General features: G+C 42.4%; 1 protein-coding gene across 12 annotated transcripts in view; it reads right to left on the reverse strand.

Annotated features, from left to right (window-relative positions):
- Positions 1-2,121: 2,121 nt before the first annotated feature.
- The window catches only part of FHOD3 (formin homology 2 domain containing 3), a 392,512-nt gene continuing 366,956 nt past the window's right edge, over positions 2,122-27,677 (reverse strand). For 6 of the 12 annotated variants that reach the window (XM_049830455.1, XM_049830452.1, XM_049830448.1 and 3 more), the window contains 4 exons: positions 27,512-27,535; positions 24,692-24,863; positions 22,216-22,377; positions 2,122-7,782 (listed from right to left, as the gene is read on the reverse strand). In XM_049830455.1, the coding sequence (XP_049686412.1) occupies positions 7,700-7,782; positions 22,216-22,377; positions 24,692-24,863; positions 27,512-27,535 (441 nt within the window). In that variant the 3' untranslated portion in view covers positions 2,122-7,699. Of the gene's footprint in view, positions 7,783-21,392; positions 21,431-21,682; positions 21,775-22,215; positions 22,378-24,691; positions 24,864-27,511; positions 27,536-27,677 lie in introns of those variants that run through there. The other 6 variants (XM_049830454.1, XM_049830453.1, XM_049830445.1 and 3 more) reach the window with 3 other exon arrangements.

Below are 27,677 nucleotides of genomic sequence, written 5' to 3' on the forward strand. Positions count from 1 at the left end.
TCCCGTTTGGGACACCGAAAGGGTCTCACCCTCCCCCGTGCTGGTACATCTTCTGTACATTGACATGCTCCGTGGTGTTTTCCAGCTAAATCCAGATAAATACTAAACGAAAGGCTCTTGACTTGGCTCAAGCAAGAGAGCAAGCTCGGTGGAGTGTTGGGAGAGGGGTGGGCGCTGGGGAGGACAACAGCCCCCTCTGACTCCCGGGAACTGAAAAGCAATATGATTGAGCAGAATACCTCTGCAGATGGATGAGTCCCGCTCAAAAATCATTCAGGAAAAGCCAGGAAGAGAGGCCCTCATTGGCATGACACCTCCCGTAGACCGTGTTCCTCTCAGGATTTCCCAGCAGAGGTCCGTCTCATCAGAGAGTTGACTAATGGAGTACAGCCGTCATTCTTCATTTCCTGCAAAGAAACTTGCAAGAGGTAAAGCTTCAAGAACAGCCCTCTCCCATTTGCAAACTGCATTCCCATCAGAAAACTTGGAGAAGTTATAATCGGAAAAAAATGTATTTCTTTTCTTTAGTTGTGAGTTCTCAAATTGTTCTGAAGGGTCTATAAACCAGGGCATGCAGCTGTGCAATGGATAATCCGCATACTTACTCGTTCCCTGACTACAGGCCAGAGGCTTCTCTGTGACAACGTACGAGTTCTGACTGGGCACCAGGTCTGAAAAATATATGTACGCATTGTCATTGCACATCTGGAATTTAGAATTGCTAATGGATATGCTGTGATAGAAAAGAAAAGTGTCTGGCCAATAAACTTGGTTTATATATTTATTTTAAAAAGCATTACCACATTTCTGGCTAGTAGCCTTTCATCCTCTAGACTTTACACCAGTGCATCTGGAATGCTAAGCAGCTCTTTCAGGGATGCAGCCATATCCCAAAAGGCACCTTTTTTTTATTTGAAATAACTTTAAAAACTAATTAAAAAGGAGGAAGGTGGTGTTTTTCCCTACAGAGGCTTACATACCTAGCATTTTATATCAGCTCCTACGATCTCAGAAACCATAGGCAAAAATTCTCCGTCAGACTCTCAGTTAACCTTGTTTACCTTCTAGGATGCCACTATAAACACACATAGCTGTCTTCGAATAATGTATTTTGACCTTACTGCATGTGCAACTCTAAAGAGCAATTACTTGCGAGCAACTTGTTGCAGGACCAGCAGGGGAAATCTGAGCATTTTGAGTTTCTGCGTGTCACGTTGAACCCCCTCCTCATTGTAGTCATCAAACCTGCGGGCAGAGCAGATGCAAGAATCCCTGTGCTACAGCTCATCCTCCAAAAAGCCGGGGACGTCCCTTTCGTCAACTCGGTCTCTCTCAAGTGCTGGGCAATTGCAAAAAAAGAAAGAATCAGACAACGGCAAACAGAGAAAACTGCAAGAGCACTGCCTGTCCAGGCGCGCTCATAGGTGGCCACCAGAAAATCACATACCACGGTGACGCACGAAATGTATTTCAGCTAAGTCACAGGCATGGCTCGCTTGCTGGCCACCTTTACAGTTCTGAAGCCCTGGCAGGCACGCCGAGCGTTGCATGTCGTGATGCAGAAGCCATCTGAAATGCTCCCCCGTGCACAGGTAGTCTTTCATTTTATTTATATTTGCCTCTATAAATCTCATACCTTTACGCAACGCGCTCTGTGCAGAGTATTTTTAAGGCAGGAACCAACTCCAAGCCAATGGCAGCAAGCAGTAACTTTGTATGTTTAGTGAGGATTTGTAGGGCTGGATTACTGAAGTCCTGGAGAATCAGAGACACATTTTCATTTTCTTCACTCAAGATTAGGAACTAGGCTCAAACTGTGAAAGTAGGGGTAAAAGATCAGCTTTTTAGGATCAGACCGCCCAGATGCTTTAATGGCAGCTGTTTTGCTGTCGACATGCTGGCTTTGCAGGTACTTAGAGGATATGAAAAAAACAACGCATGAACCCCCCTTTCCCACCCATTTCCCACCAAAGCTCCCATGATTGGCTTCATCAACAAAACCAGAACCAGTCCAATCAGTGCTTTATAAAGCTTTATTGCAAGATGTGTTTACATAATGCTGTAGAGGTGAGCTTTTTAACTACTTATATCAAGAAATTTTGGACACAGGTCTGTGGTCAGTTTTCCATAGTGACCCTGCATGGCACAGGAAAAAAAAAAAAAAAAAAAAAAAGTGTGATTGCATCTTTCCAGACAGTTAGAGTGGGGAGAGTGGGGCCAGAAGAGGCAGATGAGGGGTGTGTTAAAAAGAAAATCCCCCTGGTTTACACTACCTGTGACAAAGCTTTTGAAGGATCAATACAAACGGTAGGTGAGCGTCGTGTGTAATAAAATCTTATAGAGTAATTCAAGTTCTTTATGAAATAAAACTGAGAAACAAAAATGCAGTTTCATGGACAATTAAATTTAACATAAAACGAAACAATAAGCAAAACCAAAAACTCAACCAAAAGGACCTGTAGATAATATCTCTGACCATGCATGGCTTGTTTTTTAAATTACAATTCACAGAATAACACTGCTGGAAAGCCTATTTTACACTATGCTACACAGAACATGAAAAAACACGAGTAGTGACATTTACACAATTTTACAGTATTTCTCCTTCGTCTAAGAAACACGTCCTTTTCTACTTTACATTTTTTTACAATTCCCAGCTCACAAAAAAAGGACACTATATGCGCAAAGACAGTCTTTAAAAAGGAGAAATGCACCCAATGCTACAAATAAACCTTTTCTTTCACAGAAGCCTCTGTATTAGATAGTGATTAAACAAAATATATCTCTATCTGCCAATCAATGTGAAATGGACTAATCAGAAATAATTTTAATTTTTTTTTTTTTTTTTGCGTAAACACAAAACTATACAACATCTCTGAAACTCCTCGCATTACTTGCTATGTAACTATTAAACTGCTTGCCAAAAACTTCTTGGGATTGCATCTGAAACGCCAAAGAAAGCAAGGTGGGCCTTACACGTCGGTCAAGCGTTTGCAATTCATTTTCAGCAGTTGCATGCAACCCACCTCGACGATAACGAGAGGAATGGTACGCGTGTAGCGAGCGTACGAAGAGAGAGGAATATGCTCATTCTTCCGTCATCCCTACACATCCTTTAGATAAAGGCAGGCAGCGTGTTCGCCTGCCTACGAGCTGTGGTGGGAAGATGAAGGATGTGGAACTGGTAGGCTACCACCCTGTCCCCATTTCACCTCAGTGAAATCAAAGCACTGGAAAAACAATAACCTGAACTGGGACTACTACCGTCGGCCGAACGGTTTCTAAAGCGTTTTGGAGAGACGCTTGCTGCTGTTATCACTGCCGGCGATGCTGGTATAGAGCAGCCTGACAAAAGGAACCATTTTCTGCACCTACGGCGGCGTCGAGCCCCTTAGGTTTGCAGTAGGTGTTGTAGCCCTCGCTTGTGACTTTTTGATGGCTTTTAGCGTTCGCCAGGGCACGTTTGGAGCGTAGCACACCGAGGGTTTAAGGTGCCGTCCTGCTACATTATCTAGTACCTCGAGGGGGAATGGAGCACCTTGCAGGAGCTCCTTGCTGTTCAGTCACATCAAAACTCCGGCTCTAAATTTCTGTTATATCGGGACATGAACTCTTATCTAGATATTCACATGTGACTTTCTATGAAGCTAAAGCCAAAGTCTTGTCTATCTACAAATCTGATGCCTTATTTTGCTGACAGAGTCAATCACTACAGAGATTTACAATAAGAGGGGGTCAAAAGAGAAAAAGAAACGTATTTCGAAAACTGCTTTTGACGCTGTTCCCAGTATTTATCGGAGCAAGAAAGACCCTCATTAAAACACCATTTTTTTGTTGATTTTGGATTATGGACAGGGATCTATCAAACAGAAGGGTCACACATAGCAGCCAAGGGGCTATAAAACATCTGGAATCCATGAGCCTGGTGCCTGGCCTTACTGAGAGGTGAAGAGTGATGAATTTAATTTTTGTGAGGGATCTTTCACTCTCCATTGTGGCACACAGCATTCCCTGGGGGTGTTTCTTCACCGCAGCCACATAACTGCTACTGAAAGTTATCCCTCACTTGGGAGCGAGGGCATACAAAGTATTTGTGTGCAGTCTCCTTTTAAACACCAAGGGAGATGAAAGGAAATTAGGATAGCTTCCCTTTGGCGGCCATTTCATACGCTAAAGTTTACCTCGGCATCCAAATCAGGAAGGCATTACGGTGGTAGACAGACAAGTTATTGGCAGCAGATGGGTGCTGGAACCAACACCAGCAGCGACTCTGAGAGCTTGGTGGAGACACAAAAGTCTGGGCGCTACATTTGCAGCTGACTGGTACTATGAAAAAGAGAAGAGAGGTAGTTATCATGGCTGCAAGTGGTTAAAACCAGCCTTCATGGATCTCTAAGTGAGAAATAGGAACACGCGTTACTGCGTCGTCTTTCCAAGACCTTTATATATTTGTCACAAAACCAATCTTTCTCTCGCACGCATTTTACAACAACTGTTACATCCTTGTGATGGGCTCTTTTGACGATGGAGGGGCAGGCAGCAACTCAAATCCTGAAGGCTACAACCCGATTAGACAGAAAATGGCATGCAAATATAACCAATCCCTCCACTTCATCTGGAAACCACTAGTTAGATAAAGTGGAACAAATGTTATTCCCCCAGTCAGGACATGCTAGCAGACTCCAGAGGAACTACTGCCACCTTACAGACTAGCACATTGGGCCGCTGGCCGTTTTTATCATGAACCAAACCGGAAATCTTTTCTGTAGTTATTGCATTGTTACTCTCTTTGATGATCTTGTTGCAATAAACACCGAGGACAGTGGAATTAATCTTACTGTATACCACTACATAACAAGACCAAGGTATCCTTCGGAAAAATTGATATCGGTTTTAGAGATAGAGAGCAGGAACTTAGGCAAAAATCCAGAGAAACAAACACAGTGGAAAAATGGACAAGGAATAACATGCTTCACATGTAAGAGACTTGCATCCAGAGAATCTGAAAGAAACTGGCTTTTTTTCCTGAACTTATTCTAACCCCACTCCCCATATTTAATTTTCTCCTCGATAAGGATTATATGAAGTTTTGCACAATTTTTGCACAATTCCTGGAAAATACATATGCCCAGCTATTAGTAATTCACCAGCTATGCTGTGTTTCAGACGCAGATGCTGTACTATGTCTAAATGAAACACAAATTTGTTTCCTGTTAGCAAGTGGTCACCGACAGCCACCTGTGTTGCACATTCAGCATATTTTAATGAAAATATTCAGTTTTAAAAACTTGTTTGATTTTCTCCCTCCAATCAAATATAAGGACCTCCATCAACATGAATATATTTTGTTACATTTTGGCTTCTTTTATCACTTCACCAGTATAAAGGTTCAACATAACCGCTACATTCAGGGTGTCTTCATCTTGTTTCTGACCTCCAAGACCTCCACAAACCCCCCATTACCTTCATTTCTTTGTTCTAAGCATCCTTAAGAGACATTTCAAAATTCCATAATGGTGAGCAGCACATAAACATCCACTTTAAAATCCAGATGCTTGTAGGTCTCGCTTATTTTACAGTGTTATGCCACTTCTATTTCCTAACCAGCTTCCTCCTTTTCATAGCTTTCAAACACACAACACATTTTATTAATTACAAAACTACTGCCTTCTGCCTACTTGTACAACTGACTTTTTAACGAGCTGAGGGGAAAACCAGATCAAACTCAATGCTATCCTTGAGAACGATTGCTCATTAGTGACTTTTTACCCACGGACTTTGATGCGTGAAGATCCAAGGCAACGGCAACTAAGGAATGAAATGTTAGGATCGAGAGAGGGACAGCGTAGATAGCGTGTTCCACCACAGATCTCACTGCGGTGTTGTCTGCTACCCGGTTCTCTCATCACTTGGATGCTGTGCTCAGTGTGATGGGACAGACGACCGAGGTTTCAAAGGTTTATTGTGTTTGGTTCAACTATCCTGAACAATCTTCAGCGATTATCCTGTCCTTAATGAGAGCAGAGCAGAATAACTTGTTGGCATACCTGACCTAGCTTGGGTGCCAGAAGCAACATAGCTATGGCATTAGAAGCCCAGCACAGACTACTAATTCATCCTACTTTTCAAGTGTGTTTTGCAGCCAAAATCGAACCCAGTTAACTAGCTACCCTAGTTAATTAGTTCCCCAGTTAACTAGCTTGAAGGAAGCCTCAACTGTTACTGCTGTGCAGACACACCCTTAATCTCAGAGGCTAAGGCAATGGAAAGAGATAATCTTGTGCATCCTTGAGGATCAATTGGTCACATACAGACTTTGGCTTAAAAAGTTCCCTTTTACGTCATTGTTATTTGCAGTTCTCTTCAAAATGCTTCAGCACTGGCTAGGGTGACTGTGTGCAATTCATCTTTGCTGCCGTATACGTCCTCCACTTAAAGGCAGATGAGTTGACTAGAGGTTCTTCAAGCACACATGCTGAGGGCAGTTATAAAAGTCAGTTATAAAACAGTAAGATAAGGGCAAACATATTGGAGTGCTCACTGTGGTACCCTCTCCACTTGCATCGAGGGTAATCACAAAAAAAAGAGAAAAGAACAGCAAAAACACAGCAGGCTTTTAGCAGGGCCATTTCATATTCAGATCCATTAATTTGAAAAAAAAAATCACCACCACATTATCTTGCAGCAGAGAAAAGCAGCATGAAGGGCACAGGCAAGTGAACAAAACTTCTTGACCTTAGCATCTGAACGCATTTATCGAGTATGTAAAACTGTTGGCATAAATCTCTCTGAAACTGTACAAATGCACAGTACAGCCATAGCTCAACACGAGGGAGGTATTCTGTGTCCTCTCCTCTATGTGCATGCTGCTATCTACAGTATGAGTGTGTATTAATACACAGGAATTCAGGATCCTGAACCTTCCACTTGTATTGCAGGCCATCTCCTGCCCCATAGGGTGAATCCCATTGAGTAACACTGAGTTCCTACAAAAAGACATTCTTTTCCTCCTGTCCGGGTGGAACGGTAAGGCCCCAGAGTGAAAACCATGGTCCGGCTAGCTTCAGCAGGAGCACGATTTCACGCCATGACTGTGTGCGTACAGATGCACGCACACACGTCCACACATTCATTCTGTACATATACAAAGGTACACATACATTTTTACATTCTTTGGTGGCAAAATAATACAAAAAACCCAACCGAACCACAGGGTCGCACAGACTGCGCATCTTTGCTTAATGAATCAGCTTCAGGAAAATTAGGGTCGCTGTAACAGGAGTTATTTTGCCTCTTTAAGGACTGTTCCTTGCATTGACAAAATGCCATACATTTACAATGACTAAAACGGGGCACAAGGAAAGCCAATGTAAACACAGCTCACCGGACAGATAACTCGGAGAGAGCCCCCTCCTACCCACGTCAACACACCACGAGAGAAGAAGCCATACGCTTTCACCTACAAGCACTCACACGCTTTCTCAGTTACTGTCCAGATGTTGTGCTGAGCTGTGGCACACCCTTCTTCTGCCCTGGCCGGGGGGGGGGTGTTTCGCTTTTTGTTGCTTATTAAAATCGAACTAACAGAGGATGGGAAGTCGGGAGCAGCAGAGGAGGCTGGCAGGTCGATGCCACACCGAAGGGTTGTCAGCCTGTGTGCTTCAGATGAACGGCTCTTCTTGTCGTCACCTCTGGGACGTCAAACCTGCATCTCAGAGGTGCTGATGAGGCCCAGTGCTTTGGCTTCTTCTGGTGTCAGTCCGCTCTTTAGTGTCCTTCTCACTGGATGGTCATAAATTCCAAAAGCAGGCAAAAAAAAAAAACAACAAAAAAACCAAACCAAAGAAAATGCAAACGATTAGAAGGGATAATTACACAAGACTTTCCAGCTGAAAAAACCCCTGTTAACATGCAAGGTGAGTCAAATCAAAAGTTGCTATGTACTCAGGGCCTCAAGTTCAGAAGTACTGAGTAACGCCCTATGCCAAATCCAAGGGACCATCAAGTTCCCAGCAACTCCAGTCAGGCAAAAAGACATTTTTTTTCTCTGAAATTGTATCAGTTGATTTTCAGTCCATAGAAAGTATCATCTGCCCTATTATTTTATAGTTTCATCAAACTTTTTTAAAAGAGCTTTTGGATCTTTACAGGGCTTAATTGAATTTATCGCTGTTAAATACTATGTGACCCTTTAAAGGTGTAAAAAAACCAACCCCAAAAGTTAAAAGATTAAAAACGTGACTATTTTGTAGTTGATTCAAACCATTAAAACTATTGTATTCATACACGCTCCCCTTTCTTCTGTAATGTTCCCCCATCCTAGCCCCATTTGTGTCATCTTTACCACTAGCAGTCTGCAGCTTTTTAGTTGAACTTAAATGATAAATCTAGGCCAAAATCTTGTTTTTTAATTTTCTATAAAGTGTTCTGAACACTAGCCCTGACATAAAACTTGTAAAATTTGTGATTGCCTTTTTTATTCAGAAACAAGTGACTGTGACTGCACGCACTGAGCATTAGTGTCCTGGTTTTGCTGGTGCCATCATTTTTGGGTAGATGGGCTTTAGTTCAAGACACAAATGGGGTATTCACTCTACACTTTGACGTTCCTCAAGAACAAAATGCACATTCAGAAGTTTAAGCTGCATGCAAAGCATAAAAAATGACTTTATGTTGAACAATATCTATCCGGAGCCCCAAAATAATGAAGTCTAGAGGAAACTCTTGGAGAAACCAATTGCAGACAGAGGTTAAGCACTTCCTGCATCACTATCTTCTAGCTCAATTAAGACCTTTAACTTATTACGATATTCAGTCCACGTAACTGAAACTGGGTGGTCACACTCAAGGGTCTAGCAGGAGTGAGAGGAGGGAATGGATCGGAATAGAAAACAAGAGGATAAGAGAAAGGGAAAATATGGCGTAGCTGAACATTTGATACCATGCAGGTAGGACAAATGTGATCTGTGATAGTCAAACCGCTTTCATCAGTTACTGAGGTTAATCAAATGAGCTGGGGGTGCCACGTGTGTAATTGTTCCTCCATTATCAAACCCTTACTTCAAAGTTTTTTCTTCAAGGCCCTGTGCTTTCTCCTACAGTATTGCATACTTACTAAACACCGCTAGGAGTCTGCATGGCAGCCTTTGATGATATCCGCTTTTTCCTACAATACCGATGAGCAAAATCTTCCAAGTTTAACAATGGTTAGCTTAAAGCAGCACAAGGTTAAATGCAACTGATAAAGCCCAGATTAAGAAAGACTAAAAAAGTACTACCAGAAGAGCAATACACTTCAAAAAATGCTCTGGTCTCCGTGGTGCAGAATACCCAACATGGACTTTCGAGTCAGTCCTCATCACTGGTGCGCTTTTATAATTCTCAAATTTGATATCCCAGTGTCCACGGTGACAAACGTTTATTTCTAGACATAAGCTATGACGTACTGTAGTGGGTTTCTGTGGCAAGGTTTTGGTAGCAGGGGGGTTACAGGGGTGGCTTCTGTGAGAAGCTGCTGGAAGCTTCCCCTGTGTCCCATGGAGCCAATGCCAGCCGGCTCCAAGTCGGACCTGCTGCTGGACAAGGCTGAGCCCATCAGCGACGGTGGTAGCGCCTTTGGGAGAACAGATTTAAGGGGGAAGAAAACCCCTGAAAGAGCTGCAGAACAGCAGCCAGAGAAGAGGAGTGAGAATGTGTGAGAGCCCCAGCCCTGCAGCACCCCAGGTCGGTGCAGAAAGAGGAGAGAAGATGCTCCAGGTGCCGGAGCAGAGATTCCCCTGCAGCCCGTGGGGAAGACCACGGTGAGGCAGGCTGTCCCCCTGCAGCCCAGGGAGGTCCACGGGGGAGCAGATCTCCACCGGCAGCCCAAGGAGACAGGACCCCACGCCGGAGCAGGTGGGTGCCCGAAGGAGGCTGGGACCCCACGGGAAGCCCATGTTGGAGCAGGGTCCTGGCAGGACTTGTGACCCTGCAGGGGACACACGCTGGAGTGGTCTGTGCCTGAAGGACTGCAGCCCGGGGAAGGGACCCACGCTGGAGCAGTTCGGGGAAGACTGTCTCCCATGGGAGGGACCCCACGGTGGAGCAGGAGAAGAGTGTGAGTAGTCCTGCCCCTCAGGAGGAAGGAACGGCAGAGACAACGTGCGATGAACTGTAGAGTCACGTTAACATAGTCCAATACAACTGATTTTCAGAAGAGCTTATCAGAGACCGGCCAAAAGTCTCTGCCACTAGACTCAAAGTGGGATTGGACATTGCTCCCTAAGAGAGTATTCCTCCTCTGTGGACATGAATTATCCACAGCAGATATACTGTTGAACCAAGAAAACTGTCCCTCATCAGAAAAACAAATATGCATACAGGAGACTGAACTTTCACGGGATGGCTGTCTAGATGACATCACATCTTCCCACTGAAGGCAAAAGTGAACTGGGAAACTGTATGCAGAACAAATTTCCACATTTGAGACACTTTGGCAAGAAGTGTCAAACCAAACGTATTCATGACTGCTCTCACGCATATCCCCAACTCTCTCAGACCACAATCACACACATTTGCAAACTGAGCACAATAGCCACAGTAAAACAAAGCTGTTTTTCTTTTCAGATGGTGAGACAGGAAAAGTGAGGCAACAAGCAGTTGTTATTACTCTGTGTAAACATTTAATAGGAACTGAGGTGCTCTGCTAACGCTGGTCATGTACTGGAATAATCAAAATTCTGGTCTTATTTATGACAGTGTAAATCCAGAATAAACTTATTTAGGTCAGTACAATTACTACTGCACAAATAACTGTGGCTGAGACTCTAACAACTGGAAAGGAAACGTGTGCCTCTGTAACTTCCACCAAGCAGAATACAGTTGTTTAAATTCCGCCATCAGCCTGATTAGTACATCACGGGATTAGTAGTTTACTAGGGAAAGCCGAATGAATTTACAGTAACATATAGGTCTCTTCAAAGAAAATTACAGTTTATATTCAGAAGTCATAATCAGGAGTTGGAATACCGTGGTAGAAACCATCTTCATGGACAACCAAGCACAAAAAACTAAGGATTCGTCTTTACATTCCTCTCTGAATCTCCAGATACCTACCTATCAAATGTACTAAAGTCTTAGTCTGAGGACCTCGTGTATAACCCTCAGATGACTGAAAAAAAGAAATACTGTATGCAGCATGTGGCAAGGACAAGTGCCCTGTTCTGGGTTTGCTGTATGACTCACACAATGGAGGCCAACCCCAGGTTTGTACTTTTTGTGCCACTGCAAAACAAGTCAGAATGACAATACTCGATGAATTGCTGGGACATACGCTGCTGTAATTAAACAAAACAATCTCTTTGCATCCCTCAGTTGATTGTTCTAACTTATCTCAGCTCTCTTATAACACAGAGAAAGATAACTTGGATTTAAGATATTCCAGTGACGTAAGCTTTTAAGGCCAGCGTTTAGGAGAGAAGAGCTCCAAACCATGTAGGACTGTGGCGGTCATAATGACATTGTCAGGAAAATGGTTAATAAAAAGCAAAGATGTGAAGAATCTTTCCAGTGACAGAACGGTTCCCATAAACCCTGTTGGCTGCTGACTGGTATAATCCAAGTATGTGGGGCCAAATACTGCAAAGTACTGTGACTACTGGTGAGATTAAGGCTGTCCAGCATCAACGGGCAACCGGGAGGATAACAGCTGAGAGAATCACAGTCCAGACTGAAATGAGTGAATTCTTGCCCCTGCAATGCAACAGGCCGGTCTGACACAGATGAATCCACTTGTAGTCTGAAGTATTTTGTACTTAGGGAGATGAAAGTGGCCTGACGAAGGGTCTCTTCATATGAAAATTATAACTACCATGTGCAAGCTACAGTACATTTCCTCATCTGAAGATACAGTGGATAGCTGCGGTATCAGTAGTAACACAAGAACAAGTTCTTGCCCCACTATTCTCCGCACGGGCTTGCGGACTGCGGAGGCTTGTTGCTGATGAAGCCAGGAGAAAGTTGAGTTATCTACAGGAGCAGGGACTACTCTGGGAGGTAGGTGAACCTCGTCTTGACATGCTGTTAAACAGATGTCCTCAGACATTTGTCTGTTTCCTCATAAAGCGCTTGGTAGGGTTCCTCTACCTTAGGAAAGGTCATGAACACATTCAGTCATCAAAATTGAATGCAGAGACATATTTTCCTTCCATGTTTTATAGGCATTGCAAAATTACATTTCTCAAACTAGATCTTCACTCTCCCCTCTTCACTGAACTCTGTCGTGTCTCTAACTGGACTAGACATAGTATCTTGGCTTGTAAAACTCTTGGCCTGCTGCAGATCACATTAAACTGAGTTATGGAATGTATTTTGGAGGCAGTGACAATAAAAATAAGACTTTCAAATGACCTTTTAGGTTCTTTAAGCAATTTTAAAAACATTTGCTAAAGAAACATAACATAGAGAGAAAATAACTTTTACTCTTGTCACAAGCAAGGCCTGCTGAGATCCCATAACCAAGAAACTAAATGTTGTTTTTCTGGGTCAGAGGATATGATATTCTTTGTTAATCAGGAAATCTAGAATTTTATTTGATATCCTGGCAGAATGCAGTGTGCTTATAATGAACTTGATGAATTTGACTCTGCCTGTTGGGTCAAAATCTACACAGACACATAGACCTCACAGTACACTGGGAATGTTTTAAAAAGAGTAATTCCCCAAGTGTAGCTTTGTCAGAGAATATGATTATCTAGGGTTTGGTTGGTTTTTTTAAAGAGCAAATAGCATTCCTAATTTCCCCTGCCCCTACCTTTTTTTTTTTTTTTTTTTTTTTTTTTTTAAGATGCAACAAACAGGAAAGATCAGTCTGGCTGGCGCCATTTATTCTTACATTTGCAATGGCTTTTGGCATGCATGTCTACTTTTGTATGGATGAGTCACCTGAAATGCAGAATAGATATGACCATTCTCCTGCTCAAGAAGTCAAAGAATTAGTGTCATTTCTATTACAAAGATGTGGCAGCCACAGAACTTTCTTTTGGTCCCGGCTGCATAGGTAATGCAGCTGCTAGTTGCTGATTTGGAATGAAGAAAATTCCAGGTGGCTGTAAATTATATAGCGAGGACAACAGGAAGGGCAGATTATAAGAGGCAGTATAGCTCCATCATCTCATTTCATTTAATGTATCTTAGGTTTATTTTCTGTTACCTATCCACACTCAGCTTGCACACTTAGTCTATTTTCTCATATACTAACATTTAACATTTTCTCTTGCACTTTACTCCAACAAGTCCAGCAACGGCACTTTGCAACTCAAAAGTTCAATCTAGACAGTCTTGCTCATATTCTCCTATTTTAATCCTTTTCTGTATTTGTGTTTTTATGCCGCTATCTATATAAGTTATACTTATGATTAACTATGCATATATCATTGCTGAATATGAGTAGGCCTAAATGCTTAATAAAAATACTAAAACACTCCGTGTACAGATTTTCTTACAGGGTTCTGTAGGTGAATTTTTGGATTTCATCACGCACTTCTCTGAAGAACTCCAGCCAACCAAAACATGGTCTTTGTCTGGGTCAGCCACATAGAAAGCTCCAGGAAACAATGCGTTATTATGTATTATTATTGCCCTGCAGCTTTGCTTTGAGTCCTGTTGACACTTCATAGGTGGCACAAGTCTCTCCTAACAAGAAATTCTATAGTTCGCAACCATCTCCAGGTGTAATTTATGGTGGCTGTGATGTAAAGAGGAGTGCAGCAGTGGAAAAGGACAAAGTGGCATTTTGTACGGAAAGCTTAACTTGTGTTTCATCTCCAGGTGGCTTATGTTATAGGGAACAAAAAAGTAACATTGCTTTAGAGAACGTGGGCTGCATGAAGAACGTAGGGGTTTTAAAGTAATACTTAACATGTAGTTGAAACCGTTAAAGTTTCCAACTTTATGCATTTCACAGATCATCATTTACATAGTCCCAATAGTAAAGCAGAAAAGAAGATTTAACTCCTTCCTTGAAAGCCTGCTATGACCTCCCCCTGCCCCCTAATTTTCATGACTTCTGTGAATTCCACTATAAAACGTTACTGCTAAAAGCTGCCATCTCTATCATCATTTCTGCCACTTAGTCTCACCAGTCAGAAGTCCTTCCACTATTAACAGGTAAAGCATCAAGAGCATAGAGCTCACCAGCAACTGAGTCTGCATGTAAGCCCTACATACTATTTTCAAGGTCAGACTGTACATTAACAACGCACAGGACAAAAAAAAGGCAGGAGATGGGATGCAGAAAGTAAGCCATCTAACGCAAGTGTTTTGGGCACGCAGCCTTTACATTCCATTTGAAATTCTAAAATGACCCACTACGGGGGTAGCTCAGGCTTACGAAGGCAGAGCGGTCTGTTGGAGAGGGACTGGGTAGAGGAGCGTGACCGTGTTTGCCCACCCGAGCTCTGTGGAACGCAAATTAATTACCCCCGTTAGGAATCCGCGCTGGGAAATAAAACAGTAAAAGGCATCATGTCTACAAGCCCATCAGATTAAAAATAACTGATCAAAAACGATCCTGTAATTATGCTAATCAGGTGGTGTTATTCCACCTAGGGTCAGCCATATATATATAGATATAATTTTTTAATGTATTGCTGGGGCAAGATAAATTCAAGGTAGCTTTGCGTGAACCATTTTTACTCATTTTCGAAGAGACACTTCCCTCCAAACACGTTTGACGCTCGCATCCAAGCGCAGCCAAATTCCTGCCTTCGCTGATCCTTGTGCTAAACCCCTTCATGGCAGCAGAGGGCTCTTTGGCAGCTGCGATATCGCGATGCTCTTCTGGAAAGCCACATACGAGATGGTTTTTGTTACTGCGTTTCTTTTGTAAGGCGACTTGAAAAGCAACCCTGTACTTCCCTGTCTTTTCTCGTTCTCACATGAAGCGCTTTCCGCAACAGCTCTGTGAGCTTGTCAGCCAGCAGCTCGCTGCTGCTGCTCATTTCTTACTCGGATGCTGAACATGAATCTTTCAGGCAGGCAGGAAGGATGATGTAAATGAGGAGTAAATTACCGACCCGAGATAAACTTGCAAGCCACTTTAACGCAGAAAGAAACCAAACAAAATACATATCCTATCAGCTTAGGGCTAACAGTGTGCATTTCAACCATATATATTTTTTCAATACTTAAAACTTATGTATCCCACTTTTGGGAATGAATCCTGTGACAAGAATTCAAAAACCTTGAAATAAGACCTTTAAAATATGCCAACTGAAATGAAAACAGAGGGTAACATAGACCAATTCACTCACACAGTGAATTGTAAGCTGGCAAAAGTGAAAACAGCTATTTGTATCTCTCGTAAGATGCAAACAAATGAAGCAAAATTATTTTTTCTACAGAACTACAGTTGAAGAAGTAGCAAAAGCGTATACCGTAATGGAAGTATTTATATAGAAAATGTCAATACCAATATTCTGCGACCTGGGAACATGAACAACTTTATTTCCTATGTTTACTAACATCACTTGCTCTTCATCAGCTGCTCATCCCCTGCCAGTTTCTCCCACGTTACCTTCAGCCTGGTCTTCCCTGCAATAAAGAAAGCGCCATTTGGCCAAGAAAAGACGGCCAAGAGAAATTCCAGCGCTTGTAAATCCTTGTCTAGAAGCCAATGGGAAGCTGCATCCAAAAAACCGCTCTTATTGGTTCTCCCAGCGCCGGAGACACAGCACAAGGACGTGCCAAGGGTCTGCCCATGCTGCGGGATCCTGCTGGGACACGGGCTTCACCTCCCCCTAGGATGAACTCTTTACTAAGGGCAAAAACCGAGTAGCGGCTACCTCTTCCTCCACAGAGCAGCGTGTCTGGGTGGGCATTTAATCCCGCGAGGTGAGGAATTTAGGATTATTTTTTTTTAGCCACTCTAAAATCGCTAGGGACAACCCATTATAGCAGCGGTTTTCTCCTTGTACCTACACCATGTCCTCTGTGCTCGGGTACCGGAACATACACGTGCATGTGAATGTCTGCGTAGTGTTCAACATCTCTGTCCTCCCCCTTTGAACTGAAATGAACAGGGATAAAAGGTACGGACTTTTTGTAAACATCGCATATTTAATTCTGACTTCCCGGGTCAGAGCAATGACTTCTCACCCTTTTTTCAGTTGCTGTATTAAAACAATGCTGCTCAATTTGGAGCAAATACTAGATTCCACAGTATCTCTAAATACCGGTACTGGAATCCAATGCAAAGTTAAGGAATGTACTTAATGGTGCAGGCTGGGTTAATTTTATATCTGACTTTCCTTATATAAAAAAGATAATGCTGTTTCAAGCAGAAAGTTTGATGAGAATAGAAGCCCCAAAACAAATAATTTGTATCAGAATAAAACTCATTCTAGAAATGACTCATAGATTCCTCTAAAACAGTGACTGGAAAATGAATTTAAGCCTCTTTTACAAGCAATTTTTTTACTAGATTTTTAAACCAGGCTTTCAAAAAAACTTTTGTTTTGAAGGCTACGTGATGTAGAACTGTTCAGAATGATAGCTATTTCACTTTCAGAGTGCTAGGACCAGGCAAACACTCTTGAACAAAACTTGAGGTATGAAAGATATAGTTTGAAGCTCACGGAGACTGCCAACAAAATACATGGGTACTACACATTTGAACAGTTAAAAAGCAGAATGTCTGCCCCTGTCTGTCAAGATCAGTTATTTTAAAAGAAAGCTATAAACCCCCCTGTAATACACATTGTAAAGCAGAAACCGAGCACTCATAAATAAGTATGTACCTACTTAGAAATGCTATTAATATCAACAATCACGTTTATATGTCATCAATTACAATAGACAAAACTGAAAATATGGAACCAGCTATTCGGCCTCGTGTTTCAAATAAATACACTGATTTACAACTATTAAAACTCATGGGAAGATCTATAGGTTATTAAACTAACCCCACCTCTCGTATTTGTTCTCCTACAGCTGGCACAGCCCTCTGGCACAGATGAGGTAGGGTCTACCCAGGCCTCACCCCGATCAGGTACATCAATTTCTACCGCTTACTGTGGTCAACTGTATTTATTATTCACTCATTAACTATTATTAATAATTTTTATGTATTGTTTGTATTTTTATTTCTTGTAGATCACAGAGTTTAGTTCTGACATTTTTGCAAAGATTTTGCCATCCTAAGGATGAAAGAATGTATTATTTAAAAGACATCCAAAAGACACTGGCTATCTTGGCATCTGATGGAGATAACCTCCCAGCTGTCAGAGTTTTAAGCACTTTATCTCACGTTCTGTTTTCATTCAATAATTAGATTTTTATTAACTGGGTACTGACCTTCTGAAGGCTCGGTACTTTGTGTGAGGACAAACAGATACTGAATACCATTGGTGATACATTTACTTTCTCTAAATGCAAAGAATAGTTGCTAAACATGCATCACTAACTGGATTACTCTGCCCCCTTCTCTAACTCCTGAGAGGATCCAGTTACTCAAATCCGAAATAATTAGTTGCAAATTCTAAGTGAAGTTGCTTGCCTTTAAAGCATTTTGTATAGACTTTCTTCTTGTAAGGTTTTTATTTTTTTAAAAGCACAATTTCCATTAACTCCTGCTTTTAGTCAGGCTATAAATACCAGAAGAACAGTCTCCCTCCTGGTATTTTGGCACTTCTGTATCTTTTCGTAGCCAGAAAAAGTAAGTGGAGAGACATGAAAATGAAAAATAATGAAAAAACAAAGAAAAGAAGAAGAAAAAGTTAACCGAAGCACCCTATGAATGCCAAACAAAAATTACGCACCTTTGGATTCAAATAGTCTCCCATCTAGTATTTGTTTGCTTACAAACATGTTTATTGCAAAGCAGCATTGCACGTGTTCCTAAAACCTGTCTGAAGCCCGTCTCCACGCCTGGGCCTTTGGCAGAGCTCTCTCCCATGTTTTGGCACCTGACGACAGTGTGCTAGCTCCTATTTCACTTTTACTGAAGGTGGAATTTAGGATGAAATACCTGACCAGGGACGTTCTGTAGTTAAGTTTAATCCACCGGCCCTGAGCTTATTTGTCTAGGATTCAGGTAATCTCGACTCAATTCCTATCTCCTCCACAGTCTACTCCTGTGAGCCTGACAGATTACTTGGGTGGTGCCTCAGATCCATTTCTGCATAATGACTGTAAGAATTCTTTACTCCCTGCAAGTTGTTATGCAAATAAATCAATAAATCCTTATGAGATGTTTCCATATCTCAAGGGTCAGTCTCAGGGTATATTTTTAGGCCGACATGTGATTCCAAAGCCTAATAAAAGAACAAGGCATTATCATGTCTCTCCTCTCTCTTTTTTAAACATCACAAATAATTTTGATCAAGTTGTCTCATTTGAATATTGGATTAAATTCTGATTCAATTATTATCTGCTCCAAACCCATTTCTCTAACTCAAATCTAAAGCAGACTTTCAATTTTAATAAAATCTAAGCAAAATAAGAGTGCACACACGGAGAGACCCTGCGAGATAAAACAACGTGGGAGGAAAACAAGCCTCTCACCCTGCAACGTCCTCCATGCAGTGTCTCCAGCAGAACCCAACACGACCACCGCTGCGCTACTCCCCATCAAATATTAGTCACACCCGGGCCTTACATTACAGTTTACCATTCAGGCTCAGCCCAAGAGCCAGCTGCAGACAGCGCTGTCTAGTCAAACCGTCTTTAAAGAGCCATTTCCTTGGGGCAGTAATCTGAAATTATTTGTCTGCAAGACCGCGTCGCGATCCTCACTCTTTGACCACTGCCTTGACTTTAGGGAGCCAGGAGACACGTTTTCAGGCTATAAGACCTGTTCTTCTTCTCCCGCGATTTGAAGCAATTGGCACAGGCTGGTTCATCATGGTGTGAAACTCTCATTTCGCAACAAGATTTTCTAAGCAGCCCTATTCTTTATGTAATTTCTTCTCTTACCTCACTTCTTGCAATCTTCACAGCAAACTCTGCTCATCTACCTTGTTTTTTTTTTTTTTTTAATGCAGCTCTCTGTATTAAATAACCTCCTTTCTTGACTGGTTTTTGAAATCTCGGTGGTATCTCATACAGAGAGTTTAATTTTTGTTTCCCCAAATCCATTGGTGCAACGCCTGTAATACTGCTCTGTAAGCTGCTAAAATTAACTTCAGTAATTGTATTCCTTGGAATTTGGACTATCAGAGTGATTCTTAAAACTTCCTTATCCCAATTTTCCTTTGCACTCATTGTTTGTTATGGCATCTTTGTGAAGGTCACCCTAACCTTATGGGAGAACCAGACAATCCTAATTGTATTATTTTTTTATTTCTTTCCTAAGTTGAACAGCTCCCCGTAATGTTATAAAAACCTTTCTCACAGAAAGCTGCCCTCAGTCTTCAAGAACAGAAACAGTATATTTTCAACCCGATTTGTATTTTAGGCTTTTAAAATATAGGGAACTGACATCTCTTACAGAATTAAGTCCTCTCTCTGCAGAACATCACAGAACTCAGTTGGTATGCACCTACCACGTACCTTAGCTTTCTGGAGTCCATTTCAGCTCCCACCGAACAAATTCTTTCCTGCTAGGTCTCAGTCAACTTCAGTCATATCTGGATTTATCAGTCACCCTTTGCATCTTCAACCAACAGATACAAACGTTTCCATCTGTCTTTTGCTGGATGACTCACTGCCTTATTTGTCCTCCCAATTTACAGTTCTGCTGATTACTCTGAGAGTTCAAACTCTTCTACGTCGTTAAGATCTAACTAAGCTCTCTGCATACAGTCATGCTGCTCTATAATTACAAAAGGTAGAACGGTTCAAATGAACATGTCAAAATGTCTCAATTTCCCATTACAGCTATTTCTTGAATTTAACTTAACCTTTTCCATATTCCTGGTTCTGTTTTCTCCTAGTTATAAGAGACTTGAGCATCACTTGCTTTTTACTTCACATTTTTCTCTTTTTTTCTGGCAAAAAAATTCCCTCGCTCGTGAGAACCTTCTACCTGAACCACACAAAATGTTTACAGTGCAACTGCACATCAATCTTTTGGGTTTCTGATTTTGCTAAAAACACGTATCTCGGGTTCACCAAAATCTTTTCTGAATGCTAAGTAAGCCTGACAAGATTTCCAGTTCTGTACTGAAAGCAACGAGACATATGCAACACGATGCACGGTGAAAATCATTCCTTTCAACTGACTTTCGCTTTGGTGTCCATGAATAAATCGAGTACCAAGCTCACAGCAAAAGCCAAAGGATGTGTACGGCAGCCTGAAGGTTGAAGGTGGTGAATCAAACCCATCAGATAATAGGGTGTCTTTGCTCTGCAGATAAGAAATGTCACAGCGTCTGCTAATCTAAGTCATTGAAGTATGCCTAAAAATCTACTTTCTAATATCTTGATGGAGGACTTGTATTACATTTCTATCTGGAAGATCTTCCTCTCGTTTAACTCGCATCATGCATTGACAAGGGCTGGTCTCTGTTCATTTCCTGGAGGTGCCATATTATCAGTCCAGCTGAGTGCATTTTAAACTGCTTCATTTATTCAACATCCAGGTATATCAGAGTGAAACAGTTCAGTTAAGATAGTCTCCTTTCACACTTTCAGCACGTCAGCTGAAAGGGATGCTAAACTACTGAACTTTATTTTGAAACTGCCTTTTAATCCACTTAAAGAGTCTCATCCAGATCTTGAAGAACAAACAAGCAAAAGAGCTGGATTCTGTCATGATTAATTACAATGGAAATCAGTCCCAGCCTAAACATTTACTGAATGCTTAATCCCTGTTAATGTTTATACTGAATATAAAAGCCAGCTCCATGGAAAAATATATAGTATTTTTATTATAATTATCCTGTTTTGTTTTGTTTTTCCTGCAGCAATTGCTTCCTTGGGAAAAAGGTACCTGGTAAAAAGCAGAAATAAGACTTTTTGGTGTGTGTGCATGAAGGTAGTGTCGGTAACAGAGGAAATATTTTAGCATGGGATAAACCATGGAAAAAGGCAAACGTACAGGAGGTTTATTTGATATGCACAAGCCAACTAGGGCAGTCAGCACGTGCAGAACATCAGAACCGTGTGGGGAAGTGGGTAGCAGCAGAGGGTGATGCCACAAAGAGGTACGGCACAGTGTATGATGGAAAGTCAGACAGACGATCCAGTGTCAGCTCATTTTCTTCGCTTAGAATCTGGCTCATCTAACTAGAGTGTCCATTTTGCTTTTGCTCTTGCCACATGCAGGAGGTCCTTTCTTAGTAAGCTGGGGAAAGTGAATATGCTTTCAGCACATGCTAGTTGATAGCAATCACTGCTTATACCAAATGGTTTTGATCACCCACTATGTTAGAACAATTCCACAAAAAAGAAAATCCGTGTGATTTTTCACTCACTGTTGTTGTCTCCTCTTTGTCCTAACTTCCCAGAAATGCTAAAAAGATGGATGGAAAGGTAGTCAAAAAGCCACATATGGTGAATGACATTAAATACTAAAATCTTATGTTCTTTGGGTAGTTATCCTTCTCACACTAATCGCAGTAGTCTCTGCACATAAGGAAAAAAAAAGACCCAGAAAGATCGTCACGTCTTAAACATTGTATTTACTAAAGCGTGAAATCAAATTGCACAAACTTGGGTGCTGCAGCTCAGCCCTACGGCCACTCTACACCGTTGAAAGACCACCTTATAAACGTGCTACCTTTTCTTCCCAGTGGAAGTTAAGCTCCTCTATAACCACTTTGCAGCCAAGCAGCAGTAGACATTTTGTTTTCGGGGCTGCGGAAGGATAGTACACAGCATGAGAGAGAAAGATTTTAAAAGGTGAAATAGCTCAAACTACTTTTTGCTTTATGAATACATTCAGCTACAAATACAACTATTAATCTTTATGCCAGTCCACAGTACCTTACAGCATTTTAAGCAGTCTCCATTTGAGGTCCTGATCTGACTTCTCTAGTTAAGAATAAGTACTGTCAACAGCTCTAAAGCACCATAAACCACTCTTCTTCTCTCACTGCTAAGGACATTTCAAGTTCCCACTGCATACAACGTCGTTTAAACAATAGTAAGAGGAATATACGCCAATCGTAAGTATACACTCAAGCTACCATGAACTACCAATGCATGTCTGCCTACTAAATGCCTGATTCCTACACCGATACACATAAATATTTGCACATTTGCTTATTTGGGGGAATTTAATAGCCATATACTCACATGACTTCCTATTTGCTCGTGACCGCTTCCTCTCTCTAGGCACCGCTCGCTGGCTTGGCACTTGGGTGGCAGACTTTACAATGCGATCCATGATCTCATCTGCTGCGTCATCCGTTGCATTAGGTGAATCGTCGTTGCCAGCGTTCCACGAACCGATACGGCCTGGAAAAGTCCAGCAAAAGAATTGAGGGAAAAGAAGACAGAAAGTCTGTTGCGTCACTTTGGTTTTGCAATTGGGTTTTTTTTGGGAATTACTGCAGGCAGCTCAGTCATCGCTACTTCAAACTGGCCAAAGGAGAAGACTCTGCCTAATGGAGAATATGTCTAAATAATACCCTAGACTCTCTGCTGTATCAGCAGAGAACCGAGAGCTCAAATGCAATTATAATTTTCTGTTCCCTTCAGCCTCAGCATCTTATTCTTGACCATACAACTGGCAAAAGTCTGCTAGAGACTGTCCATATGCCAAGGATTGCTAGTGTTATGTGACCACGTTTCCCTCCGCTCCTATTACACAGAGACTAGAAGACACAGCACATGTTTAGAGACTGATGCAAATCAGCAAGACAGGTCCTTTGTACCAAAAGAGAGAAAGAATCAACTTCCGAGCATCTGTATCACAGCCTAGTGCAAAGAAGACGTGAAACGGGCAAAAAGTGTGGTTTGACACGTCTCGGTGTCCCTTTCACAATGAAGAACACACCTTCTCATCACAAAGCTGTATGTGTCCTGGCACAACTGCGTGTGCTCTGGTATGAGCAGAAAAGCAAGAGTCATTGGCAAGCTGAAAAGCTAAATAAGCAATTTTGGTTAAACCCACAAACAAACAAGTGAGCCATGTCTCCAAACCCAAGGCTCTGGCACTCCTTACTCCATGGAGCTGCATCAGTCGCATCTTTGGGTTCCTCCACTACAGACTTCTGTTCCGCCTGCTTTTCGGTTTTAAGTCATGTGAAGGCTAGTATGCGGTGTGAACGCTGACAGAGAGTTGTGCAAGAGAGCGGGTGTGGTAGAATTGCAGCTAAAAATCCGCTGGTGACGCCACTCTGTATCACGACCCCGATGTCAATAAACAACAGCTTTGATTTGCACTTTGCTCTGCTGCTTGCCTCCTGGCTCTCGTCAAGAGCAGTTGTATTACGATAACGCTCCTGACGAGCTTCTGTCTGGCTCAGGCGTACTCTGCCTCTGCTGTTCTTCAGGGGAACACAAACTGACTCTCATTATCAGGACACACTGCTCGTTAGCATTCAATGGATTACTTCAGCTATTCAGTTTGCTGCAGTGCAGCTGGAATTATTTCATCTTTGTACTTTAGCTAGTTGACTTGCTTCTTAAATTGGGGCTGTGAAACGTCGAAATTAGACAGGATCATGGTTTCAAGCCTTAATAAACTACAGACTCAGGGGTGGATGCTGTGGATGTGCTATCAGTGGTATCAAAAAAGAATCAAGAAAGTGTAAGATATCCAGATGTGGAGGGGAAGGAAATACCAGAACAGAAAACTGAAGACTTGAATTTTGGTGCATCACCTTTTCTCCAAAACCAACTTCCACGTATCACATGTATGGGAGGGGGCGAGGGGAAGACGAAAGAAAATAAACCGGTGAACCCAGTGTCTGTAAAATGATTTAGCGTGAAGAAAGTGGTTATTGGCTGCTTAAGCGAAGAGGTGTACCAACGAATCATGTCTTGGACAAAACCCAAGGCTATCTCATTGCCAAGAACAGTTGTACCACTGAGCTCTTCTGTCAGAGTATCAGGTGTTGGAATCGGCGGATCGGGTCAGATTTTCATTTCCTCCCTGTCAGCTTTCAGCAATCACCCGTGCTGACGCTTAGAAACAGCAGAGTGCCGTGGACCTCAGAGAAAGTGGTATCTGTCGGGACAGCAAGGAGGTGTGGGGCTGTCCACAGCAGCTTTTTATGCTCCTAGCCTCCGCTTAATCCGTTCCCTTTGCCATTTAGCAGGGAGGTAGTTAGTTAAAAGATTCATGATCTTTTTCCTACCTGTTTTCCTCTCCCCAACCCTTCCCTAAAATGCTGCAGGGCCCTTTCACTTCAATTTGAATTGCTACTTTCTACTTGCTTCTATTGAAAATAAAAAGAAAACCACATCATGGATTCCCCGGATGGCCCATTTTGCTTTCATGATGAGAACAAGACTAAAAATTGGGGTGTTAAGCGGACAGCCACGTTCACGGTGGGGGGGAGAGGTGAGAATTTCTTCAGGCTTGGACTCCAGATGCCCCCAATGTGGGCTGACACACACACCTTAAAACTTCAGGTAAATCCTTCTACATCCCCGTGCCCCAGATTGCCACTTCCAGTGTGGAAAACACCCCTTGGGTCTTCTCCTTCCCCTCCGACCCTTTCCGCCACGGGCGCTACGCAAGGGGGCCGCGACCGGCGTTCGGCTCGCCGCGTGGCTACCGCACCAGAAGAAAGGTGGCCGAAAGGAACCCGCTGGCACTTACCTCGGCTGGCCCGGCTTCGAGTGCGGACCCCGAGCGCCGTGGTGCTCTCCCCGCTGACGGAGGTGGTCTTCAGCACGGCCTTCATGTTCTCGTGCTCCGCAGCATCCTCGGCATACTGCAGCCCCTGGGGCTGGCTCTGGCACGGGGGGGAGCTGCTGGAGAACTTGCCGGACTGCGGGAGGGGAAAAACAAGGATTTGTTGTTTTAACAGAAAACGGGACGGAGAATAGGTCGGGGTCTTTGACCGTGAATTGCAAGGTGAAAAATGTCCTCCCGGGCTTGGTTTGGAGGGCAGCTATTCCCAAAAGAGCCAGTCCTCTCCCAGAGCATGCACCCTGAGCAGAAATAAACTGGAAACAGGGCGACAGCAGGCAGCAGACACAACCAGAGGAAAACCAGATGCATTAGCTCAAGCTTTTATCATTTTGATCCTCTCTCTGAGACTATAAGGGACAAAGCGAAGACGTGCTTTGAAACCTTTGACCCAGGCTGGGCCTGATCTGGGGTCAGGTACGACACCAAGGGGGACAGCACGAGACCCAACACAAATAAGAAATTAGTTTTTTTTCTGTACAGTCACCTTTTAGTAACAAAGCCAAATGGGGAGAGCAGCCTAGGAAGAGAGTCCTTTCCCTCTTGCCTCTCTGCATTACTGCACAGAAAACTCTCAAACTGCTCTATAGCACAAATACCTACAAGTAACCTTAAAATGCGTTACCACTAATGCTGAAAAAATCCCCTGGTCCCAAAACAGCCAGCCAAATTATTTCATGGCCAAAACACAAAAATTGCAGTCAGCAGTTAGAGGAACAAACAAAACCTTACAAGAGGTTTAGGAATCTGCCCTCTGCTTCCCCGGCTCCCCCGTGATTTCCCAGTCACCACGACTACGTGAACAACAGTGGCTGCATTAGCTGGGCACGAGTAGTGCGGGGAGGCAGCAGCTCCACCGGTTACCAAAAACAGCCATCTAGAAACAGATGAAAACAGCAGAAACGGATACTTTCTAGGGAGGAGGAGAAGAGCTTGCATTGTCGGGCTGCTCTCCCTTCCCAGCCTCTGCCTACAAAGGGCTGCTATGTTGGTCTTTGCTCTGCTGCTCTCATCTACAGAAAGGCTGAAGCACGTTTAAAATACAGTCCTGGCTACAGAAAAATACCAGCTCTGTCAACAGCAAACAGGCGTCGACAGACAATAATACCCCTCGGTATTCTCAGTCACATCATTCTGGCATCAGAAACTGAAATACATTTTCTTCTTCCTTTTAATCTTTCTTACTCCAACCAGATCAGCACAGATGAAAGAAGGTGTGCTGCATTCTCTTCTTCCTTTGCATAATAAACAACATTAATTATTCACTTGATGGTATTGAGCCAGTCAGTTACAGGGATGCAAGCCTGCAGAGCCTTTCTGTCAAAAGGAAGGTAAATTGCAAGAAGAGACTCGGCCCTACTTTCAGAGTTTTGATTGAGTCCCCAGGGCTGTCAAGACTGCAAATTGAAAATATTTAATCTGGAAATCAATGACAGGATAATTCTATTTTAACATAACAGCTTTTCGGGGTAGGATAGCAAATTAAATGAGTAGCAAAACAATAATCCCTACAAGGCACTGAGCTAAATATACCAGTGTGAGATTTATTTCTGATAGTGAGAAATTTGTTTTCTTGTGAAAGTATTAGCTTGCAACATTTTGATGTGGAAAGTACGCAAGTGCTAGAGTTTCACATGTGAAATTAAAAGACAAAAAAAGAGAAACTTCTATGAAAGTGCATGCCAGTTTTGCATTAAGAATATGCTCTTATACGCAATGGGTTGCAAAGCTAATCAATACCATCTCAGAAAAAAAGGATAGTCTTCACATAACTGTTAGTTACTATTCACACAGGTTAGTTACGTGTTGGCATAGACAGGCTAATTCATCTAATTTTCTTTCTGCGCCCCAAGCTATGCAGCACAAATCATCACTGGGAGAGAAGGCCTATAGCCAGAAGTTTTATTTCATTTCCTTAATTTTCAGATGTTGCCGTAGATTGATGCCCAAACCCCAGCCTCTTGAGCAAATGACTGCCATTATGAAACAGTGAGCATTAAGCCACATTGTTTATGTTCAGCAAATTGAAGAAGGCTCTAATGCTGAACAAAAAAAGCATTGCACAATAGATGCTCCTCAAACCGATAAATTGTTTTATTACGACTATAGCTAGCACATTATAAGTCTTAAATTATTTATTCACTCCTTTATTCATTTTCAACATCACCTTCAGGAGCACTTTCTGATAAATACATGAACTACTCCATGGCTCACCTCTACGGTGACCGGAGTATCTTATTTGCAATTCATACAGCAAGGAGAACCATTACAATTTGCTTTACATCCCTATATCCTGCTGCTTTTGAACACTTTATAAAATAATACCGTTTGGATTTACACAGCTTAATAATGAGTATGAAATTATCATGGTAATCTGTGGCCCAAGGTAACTGATGATCTCCATAACATCCAGATCACTGATGTTTTGGGTAGTGGGGATACTTTGCAGTTTAGTAAACAGACATTAAGGAATAGAAATGCGGAAACTTAAAATTCTTAAGGCCTCAGATCAGGATATGCTTATTCAAGAGAGCAGGTATGCATATGGTGAAGCTGACTGTAAAAACGCATTCTTATGATTGAGCCAAAAAGCTATGAGAAAAATGTCATGGTTCATAGTTCCCACTGAGCAGATGGAGTTGAGCAGTCCATACTATCTGAGTTAGAAATTAGATGTCACAGCACACCAGGTACATGGGAATGACATGCTCCTTCAGAGAACCATACCTCAGCATCCTCTTCTTCATCGGTCTGCCACCGGAGACAAAGGACAGGGTGGAGAAGGACAAACAGCAAGATTTAGGAAAGACAGTATGGTCAAACCACGACAGAGTAAGAGGTAACCACGTTCTGTTTATGCAATTATAGGAAGACATAAGCATACAAAGCGTAT

Source organism: Accipiter gentilis, chromosome 27 (assembly GCF_929443795.1).
Source record: "Accipiter gentilis chromosome 27, bAccGen1.1, whole genome shotgun sequence".
Taxonomy (NCBI): domain Eukaryota; kingdom Metazoa; phylum Chordata; class Aves; order Accipitriformes; family Accipitridae; genus Astur; species Astur gentilis.